The following is a 25,065-nucleotide window of genomic DNA, read 5'->3' as shown; positions in this document are numbered from 1 at the left end:
GAAGCTTAACAGTGAGTAGAGGCTATAAAAAGAAAAATGAGAGAAAGTGAGTGGGCAAAGACTTAAGTTTCACAAATTTTCATCCACATTATTATCAGTGACTCTTATTGTTACTTAGCTTTTTGATTTTGCTGTGGTGTATCAGGAATAAACTACAGCAGCCTTCTAGAAAGAACGTTCGAAACTAAGAGAATAGACTGGTTGAAATATGTAGTTTGTGTTTGGCTCTAAGCGTCTCCATGGGAAAAGTCTTAGGAAGAAGAAGAAGGGTTTCAGTGATTGGGAGAGACCTATACTGGCGTTTTTAGGGAAAACATGGAAATAATCTATCTTGGCTGTCTTTTTCCATGATAAATTTTGTATTGAGTTCTGATGTTTCTCACCTCTAGCTGCTGCAAAAGTCAGTCAGGGATGCTGATGTAACCCTTAGATTAATTTCTTTTAATCACTGTTTCTGTGGCATCTAGTTTCTAGAAGCTTGTGGTAACACATCTCATTGTGTTACAAGAGATGCCTATGTCAAGAAAAACAAGTGATTCTTCATGAGATTAAAAAAAAGATTTTTATTGTCATTTTTTCAGTCTGAATCATGATGTTGATTATTATTAACAGCAACTCAAAATACGACATTGCTGTCTCACTGCTTTCATTTCATATGCTAAAAGGAGATTCACAGAAAGGAAGCTATATCCTAGTGAAATAAGGCCACCTTTGGACCTCAACTCCGAGGAGACACAGAGCAATCTCTGCTTTTTCTTTTCTGCTTCATTTGGCTCAAAGTATATAAAATCATCTCTCAAAGCCTATTTCTGAGAGGCTGCATACGCATATACTAATAACTGAAGCTGTGCAAAGGGCAGGATCCTGCTACTGAAAGTTTATCCTCTTTTTAAGCAGTTAAAATGGTCCCTGACACAGTTTTGGCCCTGGCTGGCTATGGTGCCCTTGAGCAGTTCTCAAGAATAGTTTAAAGTTCAACGTTGCTCAGGGACCGTTCTTATCAGTGTTCTGAGATGCCGTCACCTTCTTTTGGAGAGCGAGAGTATGTCTGTGGTCAGACGGCTGGTGGCTGCAGGGGCAGAGATGAGGCATTTGCTGTGGTGGTTCACCAGTGTAGATGTACCCAGAGTCTTCTAGTTCGCAGATTTGGGGCTCACCTCTCTGAAGTTCAGAAGGTGCTGTTCTGTGAAATACCAGGTATTCTGCTGTTAATGTGCCTTTAGGGGCTTAGGGCAGAGGACGTGAAGGTTCTTTGCGTTGAAAAGAGAGGGAATAAAGCGGAATAAAAAATAGTGGTATATCATGACATACAGCAGCGTTCCCTTCTGGAGGGTAGAAGAAGTTCCAAGAAGCTTGAAAACTAGTATGAAACTTCTACTTGTCTATGGAGAAGATGGCACCAATATAGGAAAGATGTCATTATCATGTGAAGTCACATTTGACATGTGAAATGTTTCTAGAAGTAGAAATCAGTCGCAACACTGTTTATCTTTTCTCACATCCTAAGTATTTTTTTTTTCTAAGAAGAGTCTTTTTCTCATTGGAAAATGACAAAATATTTCTTAAAAATGCATGTATATATTTGGCTTTTCATACTCTAATTGAGGGGTTCTGGTCCACGTTTATGTCACTAGCTATGTGTGCACTCTGCACACATGAAATCTGGATTTTTCATATTCCTCTGAACATAAAAGGCTAATGGCACCCAATATTCCTTGCGGTGTTTAGTCTTATTAAGTACAGAGCTATATAATGCCTGGTACTCGTCACCTTCCTGATTTGTGTCGGCATGTAGCCGAGTTCGTTATTACGGTAGCTATAGCTGTATAACTACCTCTTTCACCTGAATAGTGAATAAAAGGTTCACATTTGGTGGGTAATTCTAGTGAACAGAGGAAGGCAACAATAGAATAATTCACAGTCCCAGAGGCAAATACAAGCAAATTCAAATCCCTGTTCACCAGAAACAATCCACAAAAGAACATGTCTTCATTCTCCAGTCGCCTTTGAGACAGCTCTTCCTGAGAAGCCTTGTTCTGAGACAAGATCTTAGGTAATTTTCAATAATTACATGTAGATGTATAGATACTAAACTTAAGCAACTATTTTTTTCCTTAGTTAAGTAATAAAAAGTAACACTGGCATAATGTAGGATCTAATTAACGCATTCTTAGCAAAGATGCTGAAAATGAATAGTACTTTCCTTTTCCTTTCTAACCCTGGCCTTTAAATTTTTAAACTCTAGCCAAGTTTTCATGAGACCAGATTGCAATGATAAGAATAGACTTGAATGATTGAAAAAGAGTAATTATTTTAATTTTTAGAGGGGAGATAGAATTTTGATTAAATTTCCTAATACTCTGTGCATTAAATTAAGTCAAGATCAAGATTTCTTTGGTTGCCATTATGTGTAACAATGCTGTAGCTGTTAGATAAAATTTTTCATGGTAAACAGATAACGCTGGTCATAAATCCTCCCAACGTGCTCATTGAATTCATGTCTGAAAAATTTTTGGTTTAGATCCCTGTAAAATATTAACATGTCACACTTTCCTGTTATAAAACTCATTTGAAAGTGATGTAAAGCTCATGGTACGTGACGTCTCTCATTTATTAGCCTGTTAACCTTATCTTTAAAACGTACTGTGAACATTTTGAGGCCATAATTCAGAGATGCAAGTGTTTAATTGAGTATTTTCAGTTTACAAATGCACCTGGCTGCCAGTCACCCTTCCACTTTTAGTTCTGAGGTTATTTCTCAAATAGTGCCACCTCAAAATACGGATTTAAAATGCTTTTGTTACTAATAGTACTCTGGAAAATGAGGATGCCATGCACATGTTTACTCTTACACCCTTTCTATTTCTTGAGGAGACATACCCAACAAGCGCCCAAATGTGTGTAACAGTGCTCTTACGGTGTGTTACGTTCTCAAAGTCTGTATATATCCCTTCATTCTGTCATGGTTTAGAGGTGTCAGGTAATGGAATACAGAGCGTCTACTCAGTTGTGTCTTACTTTGCTTTCTGGTGTCACATCGGTGCTGTCTCCTCCTCATCCCATTTTTATAATGCAGTTTATTGAGAGCAGGGGCAGCTTGGCCAGGTACTGTGTTTTAGTATTCTTTAGGCTATATGAATAGGGTAGCATTACAGAATAGGGAGGGCAACAAGTGGTGTGCTAGGAGCACTTGTAAAATGGAGAATCAACATAGTAAGGGAGTGATGCTGCAGAAGCTTTTGGATCCGTGGAGATGGATGGTTAGAAATGCATCTTTAGCTAGCTGTCTTTTTCAGTCTTTCTTGCCTTATTCCCCTTCCCTGTTGATCATCACAGAAAACCGGACTTGCATGTCTGAGCAGCAAAATTTGCAAATCTCTTTACCTAGTCTGTAAACTTCCAAACAGATAATTTCTGCTTTCTTCCCTGTTGGTCCTTGTGCTTGAGTAAAGTGCATATGCAACTGAAAAGTAGCATTTTAACTCATATTTGTATCCCTCTTTAAAACTCTGTCTTGCTATGATGCCTACAAAAAGTAAATTATTGCTCAGAGTGGTAATTGGTACATGCTGACCACTGTATCTTTGGCGTGCTTGTGTTCTTTTTATATATTTTGTGTTAATAAGCTGCTTGTTTTGGGGGAGCTTCTTTAGCATTGTAATTAGTTTGAAGGTTGGCTGTTTTACTTACTGATTAGATTATGTGAAAAATACATCTGGAATTACATGGAATTAGAGTCTCCTTTTCCCAACCCAGGGGGCAGTATGGATTGTAGTGAAGATGGTTTGTTTTCCACGTTTTCCAAATTAAAGAATGTTAATGCAGTATTATATACAAGCAAAGGGAGTGTATCAAATTTTGTTATGCTTCTTTTATTCCCCAAAGGTGTTTCCATACCTTAACATAAAGCATGTCTCGTGAGAACCTTTTTGAATGGCAGATTCTCGCTAGTTGTTAGGGGAAGAGACACATAGTGTTGCTCCTGGGAGAGAGATACAGGGACAAGTAGTTCTCCAAGAGCAACTTTAGGAGTTGCCATGTTATTAAATCCTTTCTATTTTTCAGGTGTTCGAGTTCCATAGGTTTTACTTGCTTACTCTGATGTGACGCTTCTTCAGCAAACCATGAAACTTGCTACAAAAAATGCAAAGGAAGACCTGAAAGTTTAAGTTACATGAGAATGAAAATAACAAGTTACAAGTAAATGAGAATAACTCTGAAAAATTTAAAACTTATACAAATTAGAGAACGAAGTCTACAACCAAGTGTTTTTGTTCTTAGAAGGTCTTTTTAAAGAGCTCTTCTCCATAGTTTTTGCTAAACAGTTTTCTGTCTTTCATGTTTTTCGCCTTAAAAACCCTTGCTTTTTATTTGCAATATTTTTTTAATCTTGTTGTGCTAGGAACCGTAACGTATGATTAAATAGAAAAACTGTCTCCTTCAGCTCGCTGTTTATAACGATCATTCCCATAGTAACTGCCAAGTGGACTTAAACCCAACTTCTGTCTCAGGCAAATACTCATACCTCTCAAGAATCTGGCAGTGATCACAACTGAAGTGGAAAGTGTGAAAAACTTTACAGCAGAGCAGGTTTTCTGGTTGCATTATCATGTCCAATTTCCTAAATATTGAGAATGAAGTCTAACACAGAGCTTTTTTTGTCCAGTGTATTTCAAAACAGGAAAACCTATAGGATGGTTGCGGGGTTATTGTATGGAAACAGCAGGAGTGTGTTCAAATGTCGTTATGTCTTTTTTCTCTTAGTTTTAAGTCCTCCTTTTCTACAATTAATCTAGCTGTAATATTTAATTGTTTCAGCTTTCTCCTTGTCTCTTGCCTTTCCACCTTTTTACTGTTTCTAGAGAAAAAGAACTGAAGAAAAATAATAAAAGTTAATCAGAAGGCTATACCAGATCTAAAATAACTATATAATTCAGGATAGGTTTTATGAAGGTGAAAGCAGGACCTCTCTAGTATTTTCTTTTCCATAGCTAGTATGTGTGAATAAACTGAGTGACTGTTACAGTCTGGGAGAGAATATGAAGGCCATATTTTCATCCTTTCTAGAATATTTCTCTTTATTTAAAAGAAATATGAAGAAAAATACTGCTTTTCTTTTGAGATGAGTATGGTAGTAATTAATCAGTATTTCTCACTCATAAGCTAACCATGCACACAATGAACTAGATATTTCAAACAGATTGTGTACTAAAGTTACAGATCTTTTACAAGTCTTTAGAAGTGTAACATGTATTACAAGCAGATACTTGATTTTTAGTTTTATCATGGTTTAGGAAAAGTGGGTGGTTCCTTTCCTAAGATGGTATTTGTGAATCAGTGCTTATTGTTTCTACTTTTTTTTTCTCTTTTCTAATTTTTAAGATACTTTATGATTACTGTACTAGGCAGTCTTACTTTAAATACTATGAGGTGATTTGTATTCTAAAAAAAATAGTGCCACAATATTTTCAAGTATGGAAATGCCCTGAATAATGTCTTCAAGATGTAGGAATTTTCCCATGTTTTTTTAATTCACTGAAGTGGTAAATCTTTGTCATAAAGACAGCCCTGTAAAAACCCAGCAATAGGTATTATGAGAAGTCACTGTGAATGGCTGGTAGAAAGAGAGTGAGTGTGAGGAGAGTAGAAGTGGTGTCTGTCACAGTTAAGGTAAGGATGCCTCCATACTATGTGCAACAGCAGCACTAGGAAAAATAATTGGAAAAAACAGAAGCAGTAAAGCCCTGGTTTTGCTATTTGACTTTGTGGATGGCCAAAATTCAGCGCAAAATAAATTATTTAAATTTATATTCCCCTGGGAGACCCATGTGCAGTGTTTTTGTGTGTAAATATCCCATGGTGATGATGGCAAATCTGTTTTACAGCTATGGCTTATTAGAATTATGACTTGTACTTGTGTAATTGAAATGGGAAGTTGATCTACTTCTCAGATTACTTGAGGGGAGGCAGCCAGTCTAGACAGAACATAATTCCTTTTGGTTTTTATTATTTGCATCCCAGTAAAATCCCCCTTATTGAGTTCTGTTTTTCAAGGCTCAGAAGGATTTATGAGGATTACAAAGATCCTAAATGAAGCCACTGTTTATGCAGTCAAACAATGAATTGGACTGAGTTGTCTGTGCTCTCAAAGTAGTAGCTACTAAGCTTTTGGTGCTTAACTGGAGCTTTGTTTTAAAATGAGAGGGTTTAGGTGTTCACCCATGGTAGATGCCCATATCCATAAGTCTGCCTCTTCATTGTACAATGTTGATGGTGAGAATCATAATTCAGTCACTTCAACTCATTGTAAATATTCTGCCTTATATACATTACCTTTAAACAGCTGAAGCAAATTTCTCATCCACTTATAGTTATAAGGTCTGATGGTTTTTATCTTGAATTTGTATTCTGTTTTGAGCAATCCAAGGAGGAGAAGAGTGAGGAAGGGAGCAGCGTCTGTAGTACAATCAACTTTATGTTTTGATCTTATCTGTTTAGTCACAGTTTTGACAGTTCTGCTGTTTCATTCAAGTATGTTTGCTAATAAAAAAGTGTGGAGCTATATTTGTATATTCTGTTAGGTCTTGATGTTTATCCATGGGCAACAAACTTCTTTCCTTTGTTGATTAATACATATTTGAATTTACTTGTTTATTTTCAGTGATTTTTTTTTTTAAAGGAAATACAAATAATTTAATACATGTCTTAAGCAATCTTTTTAATAGGTTGGATTCCCCAAACCATTTTCATTCAGTGATAAATCAAAGCATTATTCCAGTGTATAAGCTGACAACGTATAAATAGTAATTATGTTCCTGCAGCATGTTGGTTATATAGTTACAATTGAAACAGTTTTTCACATGCTCAACCTCATTGGTGCCAAGATAGATTTTAGAAACCATTTTGAAACTGCTAAATTCCTTGCCATTAACATATCTCTTTTGAATATTTGAGTGGTAAAATTTAGAAAAACAAATTTTAAAGTGCATTTTCAGATTATAATGGTTGTCTTGCTTTCTGCCTTTTAGAAGTGAAAATCTTAGAGTCACAATTCTACATTTTTTTTCATTTCTCTAATACTTTAAATGTTGTTTTAAAAAGAAGACTTAATTGGAAATGAAAACCCCCAAACTTTTAGGTGATTGACTACAGTAATAATCTTATTTGGAGAATGAAATAGATAGCACCTTCAGATTGTTTTTACATAAAGCTACGTGCATCAAAAAAACCAGCAGCATCTATAAAACCACAGTCAGAAGAAATACGTGCCAGATCATTAATATAAAATGCAAAATATTAGACTGCACGGTCTTCAGAAGATGGGAGAACTAATAATGGGCTTTCGTTGGAAATGCAGATGTCAGCTGTGGGTGCCTTGAATTGTCAATAATAATGTTAAACACAGGGTAGAATGTCAGCCTGAGCTTATTCTTTATTCTTCTCTTAAAATCATTAAAGCTAAGACAGTTGTGACATATGTTCTGCTATGGCTCAGTAAGTGAAGATGTGTGTGGAACGTATATGCGTTTATGTGCTGAATTATTCATGACTAAGGTACTGATCTGGGGAAGCAAATGGGGCATGCTTTGCTGGCAGGTAGGCTTCGAACCATATCTCATGGAGGAAGAGAATAAATAGCCTACATTTATCCTGCACCAAGCTGGTTATCAGCTGTGTACACAGGCCCAGGCATTATTTTTCTTTTTACTATAGCTGCATAGAAAAAAAGCTGGAAAAAGATCAAATTCTCAAATAAAGTACTTTTATAGGATTTAGCTCCTACACACACCACATTGTTATCTGTACTGCATCTATCTAGGTAAAGGACTTTCCACATAAGGCTCACGGAATTTACTGAGCTGTAGCCACAAGGTCAACCTTAGAGGCAGGGGAAGGGAGACTTAAACCTGGAGGGCGATGGTGGCTCCTCGGGGACACCTTTCTCCTTGCACAGAGAGAGGGGACTAAGGTGGGGTGCGCAGCAGAAATCCCGTTACTCTACCTGTCTCGGAGATTCCTGCTGCCTTTCTGGACTTAATGACCTGACATCAGAGTTACTCGCCAGGCCTCGTAGCCGTATCAGCATGACGTTGTGACTTCAGCGTGGAGGTCTCTGGGAACTAGGTGCAGGGCAGGAGGACAGCCTGATGCTTGACCAAATACAGTCTCTTGGCACCCAGCTGGAGGAATGTCCTTGAGATTGTGAGTTTTGGTGGGTTTTTTGTTATTTTTTTTAGCTCTTTTCAGCAAATAAATTACCTTTCCCCACCTCCTCAAGACAATGGATATTATATGAACTGCAGGCCCTGTTTTTTAGGATTTGTAAACATTTATTTCTTTTTGCAGTATACTGGACAAATCTTACTGGTATACTGGTCAAATCTTATGTGACTGCCTGTGTATGGGTTCTGTTGAGAAGTTAATTTGAAATAATGTAAGTTTAAATTTTTAAATGTTCAGTCCTGAGTAGATGTCAAAGCTCGGTAGAAATCTCATTTTACATTTTGAGAATATGTGGAGGATTGTATTTAAAACCAAAACACTATTTTAAAGTGTCACATCTGCTGTAAGCCCACTTTATACTGTGACCTCTTAGTGTGATGCACAAAGTTTCGATAGGTGAAGAGAATTCAGCTGCTTGAGGAAGAGATGTTGATTCAACAGGTGACTCCTCTCTTGAGGCTTGTCTAAATGATATTTTGCTTTAGGATAAATTTTAATTATAGTGAGGGGGAAATGTAACTTTCTAGCACAGACAGGAAACATGCTACTTGTTAATTTTGTTTTACCCTTTGCTAACAAACTTATTTTAGGTTAAAAACATCTGGAACAGGAATTATCACATAATGCACTCCAGTAACTATGCTGTTAGGCAGTGATGATCCTCATCCTTCTCAGACAAGCAAAAACTTTGATATTTAAATAATACCTCAAACATTTGAATGCTTAAATTAATAAAGCATCTGTATTGCCTGAAAACATACAAGTATTTGATGTCTGGGTTTAAATTATACATGCATCAATGCCTTGGCTTTGGACAACTTTTAAATGTGTCATATATATATATATTTATATATATAAAAATATATACTAAATAATCTCTTCCTCTTTTTGTCAAGGTCTCAGAGTTATTTATTGCAGCCTGCGTTACCCTCCTACTTGTTTGATAAAAGCTAGGATTTTACCACTTGAAGGTTTTGGATCTGCCTGGGATAAATATATTGTATATTAGCAACTTTTTTTGTAATTATGCAAGAATCTACTAATAAGGAAAAAGCCCTCCTCCTCCAGTATTTCTTTTCTTCAGTATGTTCTTGATTTAAATTCAATGTTATGGTGATTTTCCTATTGCTAATGTCTTGTGCTTTTGTGAGAGTGAAATACTCCTTAACTTTTAGTTTACTTGACTGATGAAGTTGCTCGGTAGCATTATCTGTGTTTTCCCATCTCATATAATCTTATATCAACCTAGCTCTGACCTTTGTATGATGGAACCTAGTGGTAATACACCCTTCTGCTTAACAAGCCTTGAAATAAAAATACATGATTGGCAGAGCTGCAGGAAATAATTAGTTCCAAGTAGATGGGAGAAATGAAAGGATTATTTAAAGGAAAAGAAAATGGTTCAGCTGGTTTATGGTGCATATGAAGTTGTCTCATCTTTTAATTTAACTGTTAAGGGATTGAAATAAATTTAAGTCACGATGCAAAATGTTTTTGAATAAATAATTGTAAAGAAGCTCTCTAAATAACTTTACTGCTTATTGGAAGCTCAAATATTCGGAACATTAATTAGTTCATTTGCACTTTCAGACCTACTTGTAAAATGTGGCTGAGTGGAAAAGCTACTGTAGGGAAGAGAGCATCTTGTTGAAACATACCTAGAAAACAGTTTATGGTGTTCTTTGAAATAATAAAAAATATGTATATAGATTTCCCAGGAAAGAATTCTTCAATTGGTTCTTCAGTCAGTTGTTAACAGAAGTCAAGTTGTGTTTTCTATGCTTTAATTAGATATGCAAACCAGGACAAGCTCAATCACTGTATAGATGATTTCTCAAGTATGCTGTACATGGGCGAAGAAAGAAAGAAAGAAAGAGTGATTCTCCAGAATTTTGTCTATGACACTTAATCACACAGCTGTGTTCTGCCGCAAATGAATAAAGAGCGAGCCACTCTCCTGCTCCTGGGATTTTTCCATAGTCTTAATTTTCCATTCATGTGAATGGCTCTTTACTAATAACACCTTCATGGGTGAAAGGAAGGCAACGCTGAAGGCAAAGTCAACAGCCAGATAGGCTTTCTTCTTCTTCACAGGCACGGATCAATGACCAGAGATTAGAAGACATTTCACCCATGTTGTCACTGGCTTTGTACAGGACGTGCTTTCCTCCCAGGTGATGGTGGCTGTGCTGCCTGTCCTTGTCCAAGATTGAAGCCGAGTCCTGAAAGAAAGTGGTTGTGAATTCCATGTAGTATGGGAGCAGCGCATAGTTCTTAAAGCTGTTGCAATAAACGGTTGAGGACTTTTGATAGAGGTCTACTGCTAGGAAGGAAATGTTAAGAGAAACTTAATGCCCTTTTGGGAGCATGAAATACAGAAGGTTCAGGATGAGTTTGGAAAGAACATGGTTAAACTCAATTAGTCTAAATTGGCATTCTGTTTTTCTCTTAAGATATCTGTTCTGATACTACTCATTCTATCTCCTACCTTTGTATGCCTTGTCAGAATGTCATTTTGCCATTTATTTCCTTTTTCAGATTGACCAGTTCTGATTCTTTGATGCACATTAGAGCTGGGCTTCTTTGCTTTTAGATTCCCTTTCTGTTTCTCTTCTAGCTATGTTTAGTACAGGAAATATCTGCTTGCTGGTTCTCCTCCTCATCTGTATTGCTGCCATTGATGATTGAGTCCCATGTCTTCCCAGTTTCCTGTGCTCATTGCTTTCAAATTTTGAAAAATTGTGGTTTTGAAGCCAAAACTCCGTGAGCTTATTCTCTGTGAAAAGGATAGTTTTTGGAAATTACTTTTTTTGTGTGAATGAGGCAATGTGTGAAATGGCAACATGAGGGATGATCTCGTGTAAATAACTTTCAGTGCTGTATCGTGCCTGTAACAATGCAAATCTATGAGTTTTGTCCCTTATTATTATGAAAGTGATATGTCTGATTGAAACTAACTTTAGATTTTACCAGTTGCCAGTTGCTTATTTCCTCTTAGTGATATCCACAGTGTGTTCTCCTCACTATCTGATGCTCAAAATATAATTATGAGCAATTACTAATGTGATAAATGTGCATTTTGAATGCTCATACTGATGTGGTGCAATGCACCAAATGTGTAAAGAGCAATATAAAGCTGCTGGTTTATTTTAGATATCAAAAGGTCAGAGTACAGTACTGAGACTCAGAGAAAGGCTTTTACTACCTTTTGTCACTGAGCGATTGTCTTGCAGGTTTTTGCAGCTACTGTTTGTTGGCATATTTTCCAACTGCAGCTATATTTTTCTCTTCTGTGACAGAAAAGTGAGCATTTACAGAATTAATGCTTCTTTCAAGAAACCAATATAGTACATTTAAAGCAGTGAGATTGCTTAACTGGGTGAATTGCATTGTTGCGTTGTCATTAAAAATATTATGAAAAAGAATAGCTAAATGACTTCAGGGGAAAACTGTGTGGACAAATATGTAGCTGCTATATCCAAAGGTATAATTAGGAAATATTTAAATTATTTTGCTTAAATATCTAAATACCTTTACAGTTAACTCCTATGTACTTGAATACGTATATTATAGGTTTGTATCTTTCTATGAGCTTTGGTTTCACTAAACCTCTTACAGTCCGATACAAATGTTTGAAAACCAAGTATTTGGCAAAATATTTTTATGTATCTGTATGATCCTAAATATTGTCCAAGGAAAACTTAGACTGTTCAAATAATTTGGTGTTTGGTTTTAATACTGATTTTTGTCTCTTGGCAGGGACAGCCTGTTGGAGACTGTGATTTCAATGTTCGACTTGCATGTATAGAGAAAGAGATTATATTTCCACGACATGAAAAGATGAAAAATGGTCTTATCGACAAAGCACAGGAACCATTCAGTGTTCGAAACAAACCATTTTTCGACATCTACACTTCAAGAAAGGTAAACTTGATTTCAGTTGTTTATGTTGTGGCACTGAAGACAGCAAAGCAGTGTTGGGTATAGGTTTCCCCTCAGCTTGTTTTAGCTTCTAGTGAGTTCCTCTGCTAACCAAGTGTTCAGCAATGCTTGGGGGGCAATTGGCAGTTTGGGATACTCTGAAGAGTGGTTTTAGGCTGCCTATTCCTTCTGAATTACTATTTTATCATATTTAAAAGCTATGCTTTGGCAAAACCTAATTCTTTCGTTTCGTAACGTTGAATGATGATATAGAAGTTAATAGCTTTAGGTCTCAGATATCTCTGAGCTCAAGGGAATGTCTGAGTGCTGTTGTTTACACTATCCTCCTTCACAGGTAAGAGTATAATGTTGTTTTTACTGCCAGTCCCCATTTGGCCATAGTATAAGAATCATGAATTGTGCTTGAACTCCCACTTCATGTTCAGCAGCGATTACTAAGAGCTCATTCTAGTTAACGTCTCCACCTTTTACTTATTAAAATACCCCCCCAGGTCTTCTGAAGTAATGCGTATGACTTGCAAAGATATATATATGAGTTCCTGTCTTTCATTGTGCACTCTTTTCTTCAGTATAGAAATACCCCAACATTCTGTAAAATACTTTTATTCTCTTCTATGAGTTAAATGACTCCCGGATAATACTTTCTTCTAGAGGAACCTGTTTTGCTCAGCAGTGCTATTAGAAGTAGTCCCATGTCTCATCAACACAGGGCAGTGAACATCAAATTGGCAGCTTCCATTTGCTTTTGTCATTTCCTTGATCCTGTAGCAGGTAATGAATCTTGCCCCAAGAGAAGCAGTAATGATACTTTGGCTAACCAAGAGTGACTGAAAAGTAAATGAAGAGATAAAGCATAAGCTGGACTTTCAAAAAAACCTGGCAGAGGGTAGCAGTCTTTGGAAAGTTTAAGTCACAAACAATGCTATGAGAAGTGTGTGTGAATAAGGCTCTGTAAATGTTTTGATCACTTCTTTATATTTGTGTTGTTGCATTTCTGGGTTGTCTATTGAAAATCAATATCATAAATTTGAAGTAAATTTTTCATGGAGGGAAAAAGGCTGTTTGTCTAGGACACATGATTTTGAGCCTGAAATTAAAAGAAACAGAACAAAAGGAACATTTTTTAAAAATGGCCTCTAACAGAAATTTATAGCTTTTTCGGAAGTGTTCTGAAGTTCCAGGTTATTTAACCTTATTTAAAAATCACAGGAAGAACATGGTTGGAAGTATTCCTAGAAAAGTTTCTAGGTAAAACACATCTGTAAACAAATGTTGTGCTAGATAAGTTTAATTGCCAGCACATGACTACTGAAATGGTCCTCTGCTTCCCAAAACCTAGGTCATTAAAACTGTGCTCAACGGCTTTATTTTTCCTGTCTAAAGGAGATTTCTGAATTGTCCACGTGTGTTCCAATATATTGGATTTTACCAGTTCTGCCTGCAGCACTTTTAAAAGTCAGCAATGGAGTGATGCTGTTCACTGGTCTTTATCTGCCTTTCTCAAAGCTCTGAGCATAAACTCTTTTAAAATGTTGACTGTCTTACTACCCAGCAGTAAAGCATCAAATAAGTTGGTGAGGAGAAAAAAATTACAGATGGCTAGAATTAATTTCTTAATAGACTTATAATTGCTTTTGACACTAATGCTTGGACAATATTTCTTTATTTTGTCCTTTGCCACCAAGTTTAAATTGTGAATTATGGTCTAAAACAGTTATCAGGTGAATTTTCTTTATTTTTGTGAAGAATATTTCTGTATGCAGCAGCTGGAGATACACACAGATGGCAGAAGGGTTAGAGCTACTGGTAGTGCAGAGCAAATAGCCACAGTTATTTTCCTCTTACTTTCATATTTCATATATTTTTATATTTCAAACATTTATGATATATTTACTCTGTGCGTGTATTAGATCAAATTGGTAGGAAGATAAAGCAAGTAAGAGTAATATCCTAGATTTTATCAAACTGTATATGTTGAGAGATTATTTTTTTAACTACGGCTCTTTTTTGTCAGTTAACTTTCCCCCCAGTTAGAGTGAGTGAAAGTCAATGACTACTCTGCTGTACAGTTATGTAGCTCATGTTCTTTTCTTGAGGGTTCCTTTTCCTCTGAGAGTTTCGCTGCCTTTTTATGAGCGATGAATACACCCTTGGAACAGATGCAGTGGTGACTTCTGCAGTTTGAGAGAGCAGGGCATCTGAAAAGATGAAGCATGGCTGTCTTTCTGGTTTTTGTTACTTATCTCAAGCTTTTAAAAAGCAGTATTGGAAGATATCAATAAGCCTGCTGTACCAGGTAGAACTTAAAGAACACTGCAGTCTGCCTTTGAGGTTATGTTGTGAATGCAGTTCAGTCAACGAATTCTCATCTTAATGTGTTATTACCATCTAAAAACATCTTTGAAATAAGAGTATCTGTACACTTCATTATTGGGGTATTTGGGTTTGGTGTGGGTTTTTTGGTGCTCATTGTTGGGGTTTTTTTGTTTTGGTTTGGTTTTGGAGTATTTTTTTAAAGTAGCAATCAGGGCAAACTGTAAAGCTTTCTACATTTTGGGTTTGAAATAACAATAGGTTTTAAAACTTTTTGTACAGTGTGCGTTCTAGGTTTTAAATAGTCCTTGTCCTCATTTGAAGTCACTGTTACCTATTGAAACATGTACATTATACTACTGTTAGAACAGAAAACTTCTGAGGCTTTGAATCTGATTATTGTTTTCAATAACTTTTATATCAATATTTAAGAATTGTTTGAATGCCCTATGATAACATTAAGGAGTTTTAGGTAGTGCTACCAGTATTGATCTAGAGTTTTACCTAAAGCAATATTAGTAAATGTTTAAGGGAAACATTATAGATTCAAAATATATTTCAAATCTATATCTGCTCAAAGGAATAGGATTCATAAAATATATCTTCCTAGAAGAGTAATTGTTGCTAAGAATTGTTGTTGCTCTTATTTACCTCAAAAATACATTTTTTGTTTCATTACTTCTGTGAACTTGATGAGTGTGATTCCTGTAAAACTTCTGTAGGATGGTGAAGCAGGGATTACATCTTCATATTTATCACAACTTCATGAACAGAATTTGTCATTGTATATGGTCAGAATAGGCTACTGTTTTGAAGCATTGACATGTTCTGAGAGAGGACTGTTTAAAAATGGTATTGCTTTGCCCAAAAGATCTTTATCCTCTGTTACTTCAGTCATCTCTGCAACTATAGCAACAAATGTACTCATCGCGATGAATACCTCATTAGTATAGCTGAAAGAGCAAGCTGAGTTCCTTTTGCATCAATGACAAATGACAGGGTTTATGAACTCCCTGTGCAGCACAGCAAGGTCTACAGGGAGACAAGGAATTCCTTCTAGCTTTTAAGTCTGCTCATATTCAGATTGACTCAGCATATCCATCAATCCTTCTCCAGAGATTGTGGCAGCAGAATGGGTGCTAAAGGACTGACAAATGGGACCTGCTTAGGTAGATCTTTTCCTTACGCTTAATTAGCCATTTTTCTTGTTCTTCTCCAGGAACAGTGTGATCCTTTCATATTTGGAAAGAATCTAACAGGATCATTTCTTTCTTGACTAGAGGTCCTTAGAGATTTACACCCATGTATGGTCTCAGAAAAACTGCATTTTCTGAAGCGTGGGTTTCTTCCCTACCTCCAGTTCTTGTACTGCACTGACAGAAGACAGAGCTTCATAGGTCACCCCCAAGGCTTGTTATTTTCAAAGAAAGATCAATGGACATAGCAGTCTTTGTCCACAGGTAAGGTGGATCTCTGATTGCACCAGCATATTCAAGACTGAAAAAGTAGAAAACCCATACTGCTGGTCAGAATGTGTTTCGTCAAAATTCTTGGAGTATGTCTTGGAGGTTTTTTTGAAGCGTAGCTGGGTTTTGCTTAGGGACAAGAAAAGCAGCTGGAACCACACATCACATCTTTGTTTTGAGAAACTTCAATTTTTGAAATGTGTTGCCAGGATGCAGTCTGAACCTCACAAAAGTAAATATTGTAGACCTGTCCTTTCACAGCCTCCCTACGTCATTCCTTTCTGTGACCTGCGTTAAGACATAGTGGTCCAAATTGAAAGCCGTTGTTGGCCATTCTTCTTACTAAGAATAGCAGGTATCAGTAAACATGTGTTAGCTTGGGTGGATTGTAGGAAGATTACTCAGAAAGGGCAGGAGTCTCAGCACTGTATTTAATAGTAGAGTAAGTGGCTAAAACTTTTAATTATACCAGGAAAAATGAATGTTGTCCACATAGGGTTAGTTATTTTCTGTGAAAATATTGAAGTAATTACATGAAACAGCAGTAAGCTTTGTACTGTGTTATACAATATGTCCAATAATGAAATTGTTCTTAGAGTTATGGATTTGGGACTTTAATACCAGAGTTAGAGTACTGGGTGGTTTTTTTTCTAATCTGAAAATCAATTTATTGTGAAATGGAATGGACTTTTAAAGTGCAGTTATGAAGTATGGCAGCATTTATAGTTGTGCCTTGCTATTCGTTGTTGGTACAAGATTTTGGAAATACGGGCTGTGTCTTTACAATGTTATATCTTTATCATGGTGTATTGTTATTTTAATATGTTTTGATGCACTTTTGTTTGGTTTATGTAAGACTGAGTTGTGGTGCTAAGAGGAGGAAAAGAAAGGGACAGTGGGGACAGGTTGTATATTCTTGGCATTTCTGAAAATGTTACCTTGTTCAGTTTTGGTATTGATGAAGAAAGCAGTATCACTAAACTTGTCTGCCTCTATAATCAAAGAATCATTAAACACAGTTTACTCTTTTAGTGTTAGTTGGGAACACGTGTACTCTGTGAGCCATTTTGCGTTTTGATATAACTTCCAAATTCTTTTAGAAAGGTGTTTTTGAGCAATGTTGAATCTTCACTGTTTGTTATTACACTTGCATGTTTGGTCACTTGTCTTGCACAGCTTGCTTTCTTTTCATTTATTAGCGTGCATCAGAATTCAAGGAGGTGACATGGTCAAACCTGCCAGCTCTCCCACCCATCATGTAACGATAGCAGCAGTCTGTGGAAGAAGCTGAATTTTAGGCTTCCTTGATGATGAAGTATTAAAGACCAGTGAGATTAATACTTTATATGCTGTATATTCTTAGCCTTGGAGCTTTAGCCTTTTATTTATACAAATATTTTAGGATTTTCAACGAAGACATTATCTTCGTTATATTAAATAGGAAGTACAGGTACATAGAAATAATTAAACTCTTGGATGCGATGCAAGTCTTGGGTTTCATTGCCTAAACCAGCCCACAGTTCTTTTGCAAGGCGTTTTTGTGCGGACAGTCCCAGCCCGGATGTCATTACTAAAGCCTGTTGTTAGTGAAAGTGCTGTTCAACAGGAGTGGAAAATAAAGTTCCTTTCTGTGCTGTCCATGATCCCGTGGAGTATTGTGCCCATTAGTCTCAACAGAACAATAGGGCTAAAGGTTAAGCAATGATACAGGTCAAATGAACACCCTTTTGCAAATGTTAGCATGCTGTATGTCAATGACTTGTCAGCTCTTAGACTATTATCTGGCTTTAAAATGACAGCTTGTCCTAGAGGGATTAGGATGAAGGTGAGTAATCTCTGCTAGAAGATTAATGGTCTAGGATCTTCTTGGAAGTTTTCAGTCAAATCTGTGAACTGACAGATGACTTACTTTGTTCTCCTGGTTTATTTGACACTTGGATTTTTATTTTTACTTTTTTTTTGAAACTGCTTTTGTTGTAGTTAGGAAAGGTGGAATGCTTAAAAGTTTGTACCCATAAATGTATAACTACTGTTGAGGTAGTTTGCTTTGGAAAATTAAGTGACTGTGGACCTCTCTCCAGTGATGGATATTGTGTAAGTACGTGACTTGCTGATGTTGGTGTGAAGTATTTTGCCGGCAGCTGAAGAAGCTGTAAGCTAGTATTTGCATGGCCAGAAAAAATGAACCATGATAAAAGGCACAATATGTGGACATAGCTCATCCATGTCTGCCAAGAGAGCTGTTAACCCAGAACTGACTGTAAATGACCACAAAGCCCTCTTATGTCACCAAGTAGCCTACAGACAAAAATGTGGAGAAGGTTTGCAGTCATGGGGCAGAAGACGAAAGAATTCAATGGCAGCAGCAGCAGTGTGAAGTAATCTCTGTCTATTGGAGATTTTGAATTCTGCATCTCGGTGGAGGGGAAATGTTACCATCTGGAGGGTTTTTAATGCCAAAAATACTTGTGTCCCCTGTTTTTATTTTTGTTTTTATTTTCTCTGCCTTAAGGAGTAGCTTAATCAGCCCACCTTTCAATACTGCGTTTCCTGACCCAGAGTTGGCAGTCAGTCATCGGTGTCTGGTCTGCACCATAGTCCTCACTCCATCTGTTCTGTTCCAGGCTTTTGGCCTATTTATCATCTCATCTTCTTTTAATTATCTTCTAACCCATCTCCCATCCACCATTTTGTTTCTCCTTGCTTCTATTTCTTTACTTTATATATATATATATGCTATTCCATCTCCCCAAATGTAAAAATTGCCTTATTCCACCCTTAGATGCTTTTGTGCTGCTGGTTATTTTCACTCAAATCTTTTTGGAGTGATTTTCTTCCTGTAAATGCAAATTTTCATCGACTTGAGCAAACTAGTAAATGAGTAATGAATAAGAAGCTGGAAAGATGTTACCTTATGTTTTGAGTAGAATTTGAAATCTTCACTCGGCAGCTGTCTTGTATCCCAACGTGTAGTACTTCAGCCTGAATTTTCAAAATTATTTTACCATGTGAGGTAAAGCTAAGGACAGCCAACCAGAGCAAGTGGTAGTTTTGTATATGAAGTAGATGACCAAACTGTGGCTTTTGAAGCTGAATTTAAGTTACTGCTGCTTAGAGTTCAGTGCTTGAACTGCGGCTATTTCGTGCAGCCAGCTGCAGCACTGGAATGCTGTGGATAATGCTTGGTCAACAAAATTCCTGGCAGTGTGAGGATGAGCATAGCCCAGACTTTGTTGGCCAAGGCTGGTGGGGTGTCCAGCTGCCTCTGGGTGCTCCTTTGCTTTCTGTGCCACAGGGAGGCTGTAGTTGTTTGGTTAGATTTGGTTTACACCAAAAGATTTTTCCTTGTGCTAGGGAAGGAATGATTTGGCTGTGGCTAACTTTTCAGCCTCCCTGCTCTGGTGGAGTCACTTGAGGAGACCCATTCACGAACAAGAATCTGTGTTCATTTCCTGGAGTTAACAAAAGAGGATTAGGCTACTTGCTTTTGATTATTATTATTTGTGATGTTGAAGGTCAAGTATAATATTTCAGCACAGTATAATTTTGGTTAGGAAAATAAATATTTTTTTGCTTTTGGTTTAAGCAGTTATTCACACATTAGTTACATTTCACATTTTTTGGGAAATGATCTACTGAAGTTAAAACATACAGTCTTGAATATTTCCATGAAGGATTATTTTCATAACTAGTGGCCCATGTTAGATATTGCTAGTTGTACAAATTAAATTAAAGTAATTCAGATGTGAAATTTATAATTAAATTCTGACTTGCCAAACTATAGTATGAAAGAAAATAGTGGAAAAATAAAGGCATATGGGTGAAATGTTATACTTGATGCACATTGTAAGTTTAAACATCAGAACAGTACATACTCAGTTTAGCTTTCAACATTTTAACATTAGCTTTGAACATTCTAAAGTTTTGTAAATTATTTTTTTTTGTATTTTGTGTAATGGAAATACAGAAATAATGAAAAACCTTTTTAACCAGGAAAAGTGTATTTTAACAGTGATTTCTACTTGAAGTTTTGTGGTGTGTTACCAAAACAGAGAAAATGCAAATCTGTTTGGACCTAATTGCCAGTTGGTATCCCAGTATGGGCAATTGAACTGGTATATTTGGTATCTTCTGAATTAGTTAGAGGACTCAGCTGTGGTGACTAAGTGGGTCACTCCATTCATTAATTGTGGGGCAACTGTTTAATATTGTCTGTTGTGCCACTTCACAGCCTGTCACTTTCCAAACTGCCTCCTGGCAATACAGCTCCACAGGGGAGCCATCAGCCTTCTCGTATTGGAATGATGTTCAAGAGACATGCGCTTAATTTGGATAAAATGAATAAAAGCACAAAGAAAATTGTAAAGATGGGGGTTGAAATTTAAAGCAGTTTATTATGATACAGGATTATAGGACATCCCTGCTAGTTCTTTCTTTCCTTGTAATATGCCCAGTCTTGCAAAAAACCCCAAACTGTACAAAATTAATTTTTCTTAACTATGAAGAAATAATAAAATCTTAGCATTTTACTGTTATGACCTTAGAGTGGCAAGTTTTAATTTCAGTTTTGTAGCAAATAAAGCTCTCGAGTGCCTTTGCGTAACAGAAGAATTATATTCGTAAACATCTAGTATATAATGTTAAAGCTTAATTTTTGTATTAAAATCACTGCATCAGTGCCTAGTGGAATACCTTAGTGCACTTTGAATCAGGCTTTGTAACAGTAGATGTGTGAAGACTTGTATTCTTGAACATCCATTTTATGTCTAATTGAATTATTGCATATACAAATTTGTCTTTGTTCAGGAGTCTTAATGGAAGTGCTTAATAAAACATAATCCTTAATTATCTGATTTAATTAAAACAGGCCTGTCCACATTCTTGACAACCAGAGACTGGGTTATGTTGTAGCAGTTTGCACAGGGGCTGAATAACAGGCAAACCCTATCAAGTTTGTAATGTTGGAAGATTATTTAGAGAACAAATTAAAATGTACTTGTACCCATTGCACTCAACTCAATGTCATTTTCCCCTTTGACGTCAGAACTTTTGAGTGTTGTATTTGATCAAACCCAGAGTATTAGGAAGCTTCTAAACATTAGTGGGAGAACCTTTCTCAGTTGAGGACATCAGGTAATAGACGTTACCGAGTATCTGCCATCCATTCAGGAATGTCACAGATTGTGGATCGTTTGTAAATAGGTCAGAGAATTTGCTGGTGGCACCTATTAAACCTCCTCCAGCTCCAGCAAGACTCTAGTCTCAAGCAGGTGTGCTCTGCCAAGTAGGAGTGCATGGGGAAAGGGATGTGGACAAAATCCCAGTCCCTAAAAGAAAAAACTGAAGTTCCCTTGAGGGCTGAAATAGAGAACTGGCAAGAGCACAGTAAATTAAATGGCCAAGCTATGAAATATATTGCTGTTTCTTCATCAGGTAAAATAAATGAAATATTGTTGCTGTTTGGCAGTGGCATTCCCTCACAGCCTCGAGGAATCTGTGTTTTTCCCATTTTGAAGCTATCACAAAAGTCAATTAAAGTTTCTTGAAGCAGCAGCCTATTTCTCTTATTTGAAAAAGCCATTTGAAAACATCGTAGTTAATTGATGGCAATTTCTCAGTTTTGTTTCTAAGAAGAGATTGACAGTGAGAAATGCCTCATGCTTATTTTGAATTCAGGAATGCAGATGTGCTGTCAAATTAAGCATTTATACACATAGCGCTTGTGTTATTCTTGGGTATTGTTTTGAATATATTAGGTACATGACCTTTGGAGTTGTTCAGTCAGAACCAGCAAACTGGTGATAGCTCAGTGGGACTCTTACTGCAGTGTGCTCTATGTTTTTCTAAAATGTCTCCATCCAAATAATTAAGGAACGCAGCATATTGCTGATGTTAGTAGCATCTGTAAAGAGTGCGGTTAATGAATTAGCTGCAAACCCAAAAAGAGATTAAAAAAAGAATAGAACCATCAAACTTTCTTCCCTGCCACCTCCACAATATATTTTATTATTGTTCACTAGAGTGTTTTTTCCCTTGTGGTGAGGTAATGAAATCAGGCTAGTGCGGTTTTTCAGCCTTCTCAAGATCGAGTGTTGCATCCCATCATAGATTACTGTAACTTCCAGCTAATGATATGTCTGGAAATGGCTTTTCTTGAAGTCTTTTAGAGGGGTAATAGAAGAGATTTAAGAAGCAGGTTTCAGAATATGATATATATATATGATATGTGTTGCTTTAAGATCACTATGAAAAAAGCAGACTATAACACTCCCCTGTGTTGTATTGCGCCAGTTATAGAACTGGCAGCAGTTCTAGTAGGAGCTGGGAAAGCTCTTAAGAGTCCAGTGTGTGGAATAACTTGTTCTTTTCAGAGGTACCTGAATCATAACAAAAAGCTAGTTGCAGATAGAAGGGCTGAGTCTGACTTTCTTGCTTGGAGATGTTGCTCATTCCCCATCACATGACTATAAAAAGGAATTTCTATTGCCTACCTGTTCTGGAAAGAATACATAGGCTCTGGTAAAGACTTTTCTGCAGAATTGCTCTTCTAAAATACAATCAATGGAGAGTGGTGTCATTAGTTAGAACGCTAATGCCCAGGTGCTAATAGTTTGGATCCTTGTCAGTCATCAGCTATGGAATTATATGAGCAAACAGTTGAGGAATAAACTCTACAGTAGTTACAGTTCTTTGAAGCATGGTGTTATTTATGGTCTCTAGCCTACTAGCATCAAGTCTTCAGAGTATGTGGCTTTGACATCAAGGAGTCTGGGAGTCCTGCACGTCATGCTTGTAGCCAGAAGAGAACACTTGGAGCTGAAGTACAGGCCCCAAGTTATGCTAGCGGCAGCCTGAATCCGCAGCCCTTCAGCTTCATCCACATAGAATGCAAGAGAGCCATCAGATGAGAATGTATTCATAATACATGAGAGGGCTGTTGTAGCTTGATAGGTGTGAGGTAAATAAATGTTTTTTCCATTGCTCCTGCTGAGTTTCTAACTAGATTTAGACCAGAGGAGAGTACATAGGTGTCAGAGCAAACCCAGGTAGAATTAGGTCACCTTCCTTCCTCTCTGTGCATGCACCTGTCTGTTGCCACTTCATGTTATTTCAGCCTTGCTGCTCCCGCTGTTACTAGTGCACAGCTTGTGGAAGTTCAGTGGAGGTGCCCAGGTGAGCTTTTACGATAGCAGGTAAGTTCCCATCCTGCTGCAGGATCTGTGAATGGGCTCTACATAGGAGACGTGACCCCTGGTAAAGCTGGCCACCCGCAAACTGGCTGTGAAATACTGGAAAGTGAGCAAAAAAATTCTTCTTGCCATTATCTGTAATTAGAACAAGTGGGAAAATGTCAGTAAATGTTTCCCTGTGGAATATGAATTCAGTTTCATTGTCTTCTAGCAGTGTTTTGCTACATGAGCCGTTAGTTGGGACCATATGTACTTCAATACTATGAGTGCCGCTTTAAAGGGTAAAGCAGTGTATTCTGTACAGGAATGCTTGCTAAACATGATGAAGGAGCGTCTAGAGGAAACTATGTGTATTTCTCCTGCAAAAGAATTTTTGTTACTAGAGACTGGTCAATCTGCGAAGGTAAATTCAGTATTGTTCAACATGCCTTTGGCCAAGCTTTAAACTGAGGAAGGCCCACCTTGCATGCTTGCTTTTTTTGGGCTACAGATTTGCTGTCTTTAGGAGATCTTTTTGTGCTGGATTCTGATCTCGTGTGTTTAAAAATATTAGGGTAGGCCGCTTATGGAATTCTTAAAAGGTACCTCAGTGACCAGTTGTATCCACTGTGCTTTTGTTGTGGCTGTTGGCTATTCCTACACCTAACAGATGGCACTCGCTTAAACTGACAAGCTGTGGGATAGCCGAGCATTACTAATAAAACGTATCACATGTTAAACTTGACCTGACATTAATCAAGTTTTGAATGCTACAAATGATTCATGGATAATAATTAGTCTCTTGATCATATTAGTGAACATCAGTCTCACATTGCTGCCATTATCTGCTTTCGTTCTTATAAGGAGCAAATCCATTGCAGTAATTAGGTGTTTTTAATGTCTTTTGCACCAAAATGTTCTGTATGATTAACTTGGCAAAGAGGTTATTTTTAGTCTTTCAGTATGATTGATTTCAGAGCTAACAAACTGAAAGGCATTCCGTAAAATAGTATTTTATAAAAAGTATGTATTTTTAAATTTTATCAGCTGAGAAAATTCCCATGTGTCTTTATGCAGTCATTTGGTATAATTTTCATCAGAGTATGATACAGCTGTTGCCACAGATTACACAGTTCAAAATAGTGGTGAATTTGTTAAACGTGAACCTTTGGAATTTACTTTTACTCTTCTTGATGTTAACCAATAATTCTACTAAACAAGCGCTTTCAAGATGTACGTGTTCATACAAAGTAACGTTTGCAGCTTTTCTCTGTTTATATCTTGATTAACATCTTGAGTGGATGGATGGCTGTGTGAAAGCTGGGATTTGAGCTTTAAGCATAAATTTTTTTAAAGGATTTTCATCTAATTTGAATTATACACTGATTTTACAGCCCAAGAGCATGAAATTTCTTTTTAAGTAATGAGCAAGTGAGAAGTTTGTACTTTGTGTTCCTTATGCCATTATGGCAAAGTAGATTATTTCACTAGTTTACTGAAAATGTAGCAGTTATTCTTCAATGTTTTGGTTCTTATTTTGCATAAAAAACTTCTTTAAATAGTTACTTCCTAGCGAGGTCATTTTTAAATTTATTTTATACAGGTTTTGATCCTACTCTTTCTTTATGCATATTTGAGATCATTAGCATGGGCCAAGAAATGTTTTGTAACTTCATGATTTTTTTAGTATATTACCTTAAGAATATTGAGTATAAGTTGTGGATTTCTGACTGTACTGTCAGTTATCGTGCTGCATTTCCTGTCTTGCCTTTTTATTGCTGGTTTCCCAGCAAACAAATATTCAGAATCTTTAAGATAGCCAAATACAATGATAATTGAGGGTGCATTATAGAATTGGACTTTACTCTGCTGTAAAGATACACTTCAACTGATAGTGTTGTATAAGATTGGATACATATCCTCCAGAGATCTCCTTGAAAGGAGACTCCTGC

At 36.8% G+C, this 25,065-nt stretch overlaps 1 protein-coding gene across 4 annotated transcripts in view; it reads left to right on the top strand.

Annotated features, from left to right (window-relative positions):
- Positions 1-25,065, top strand: part of RNGTT (RNA guanylyltransferase and 5'-phosphatase) — a 193,169-nt gene that overhangs the window by 67,240 nt on the left and 100,864 nt on the right. For all 4 annotated transcript variants that reach the window (XM_055810194.1, XM_055810192.1, XM_055810193.1 and 1 more), the window contains one exon: positions 11,983-12,147. In XM_055810194.1, coding sequence (XP_055666169.1) covers positions 11,983-12,147 — 165 coding nt within the window. The remainder of the gene's footprint in view (positions 1-11,982; positions 12,148-25,065) is intronic.

Source organism: Falco peregrinus, chromosome 7 (assembly GCF_023634155.1).
Source record: "Falco peregrinus isolate bFalPer1 chromosome 7, bFalPer1.pri, whole genome shotgun sequence".
Classification (NCBI taxonomy): Eukaryota; Metazoa; Chordata; class Aves; order Falconiformes; family Falconidae; genus Falco; species Falco peregrinus.
This window is presented reverse-complemented; position numbering and strand designations above follow the sequence as displayed.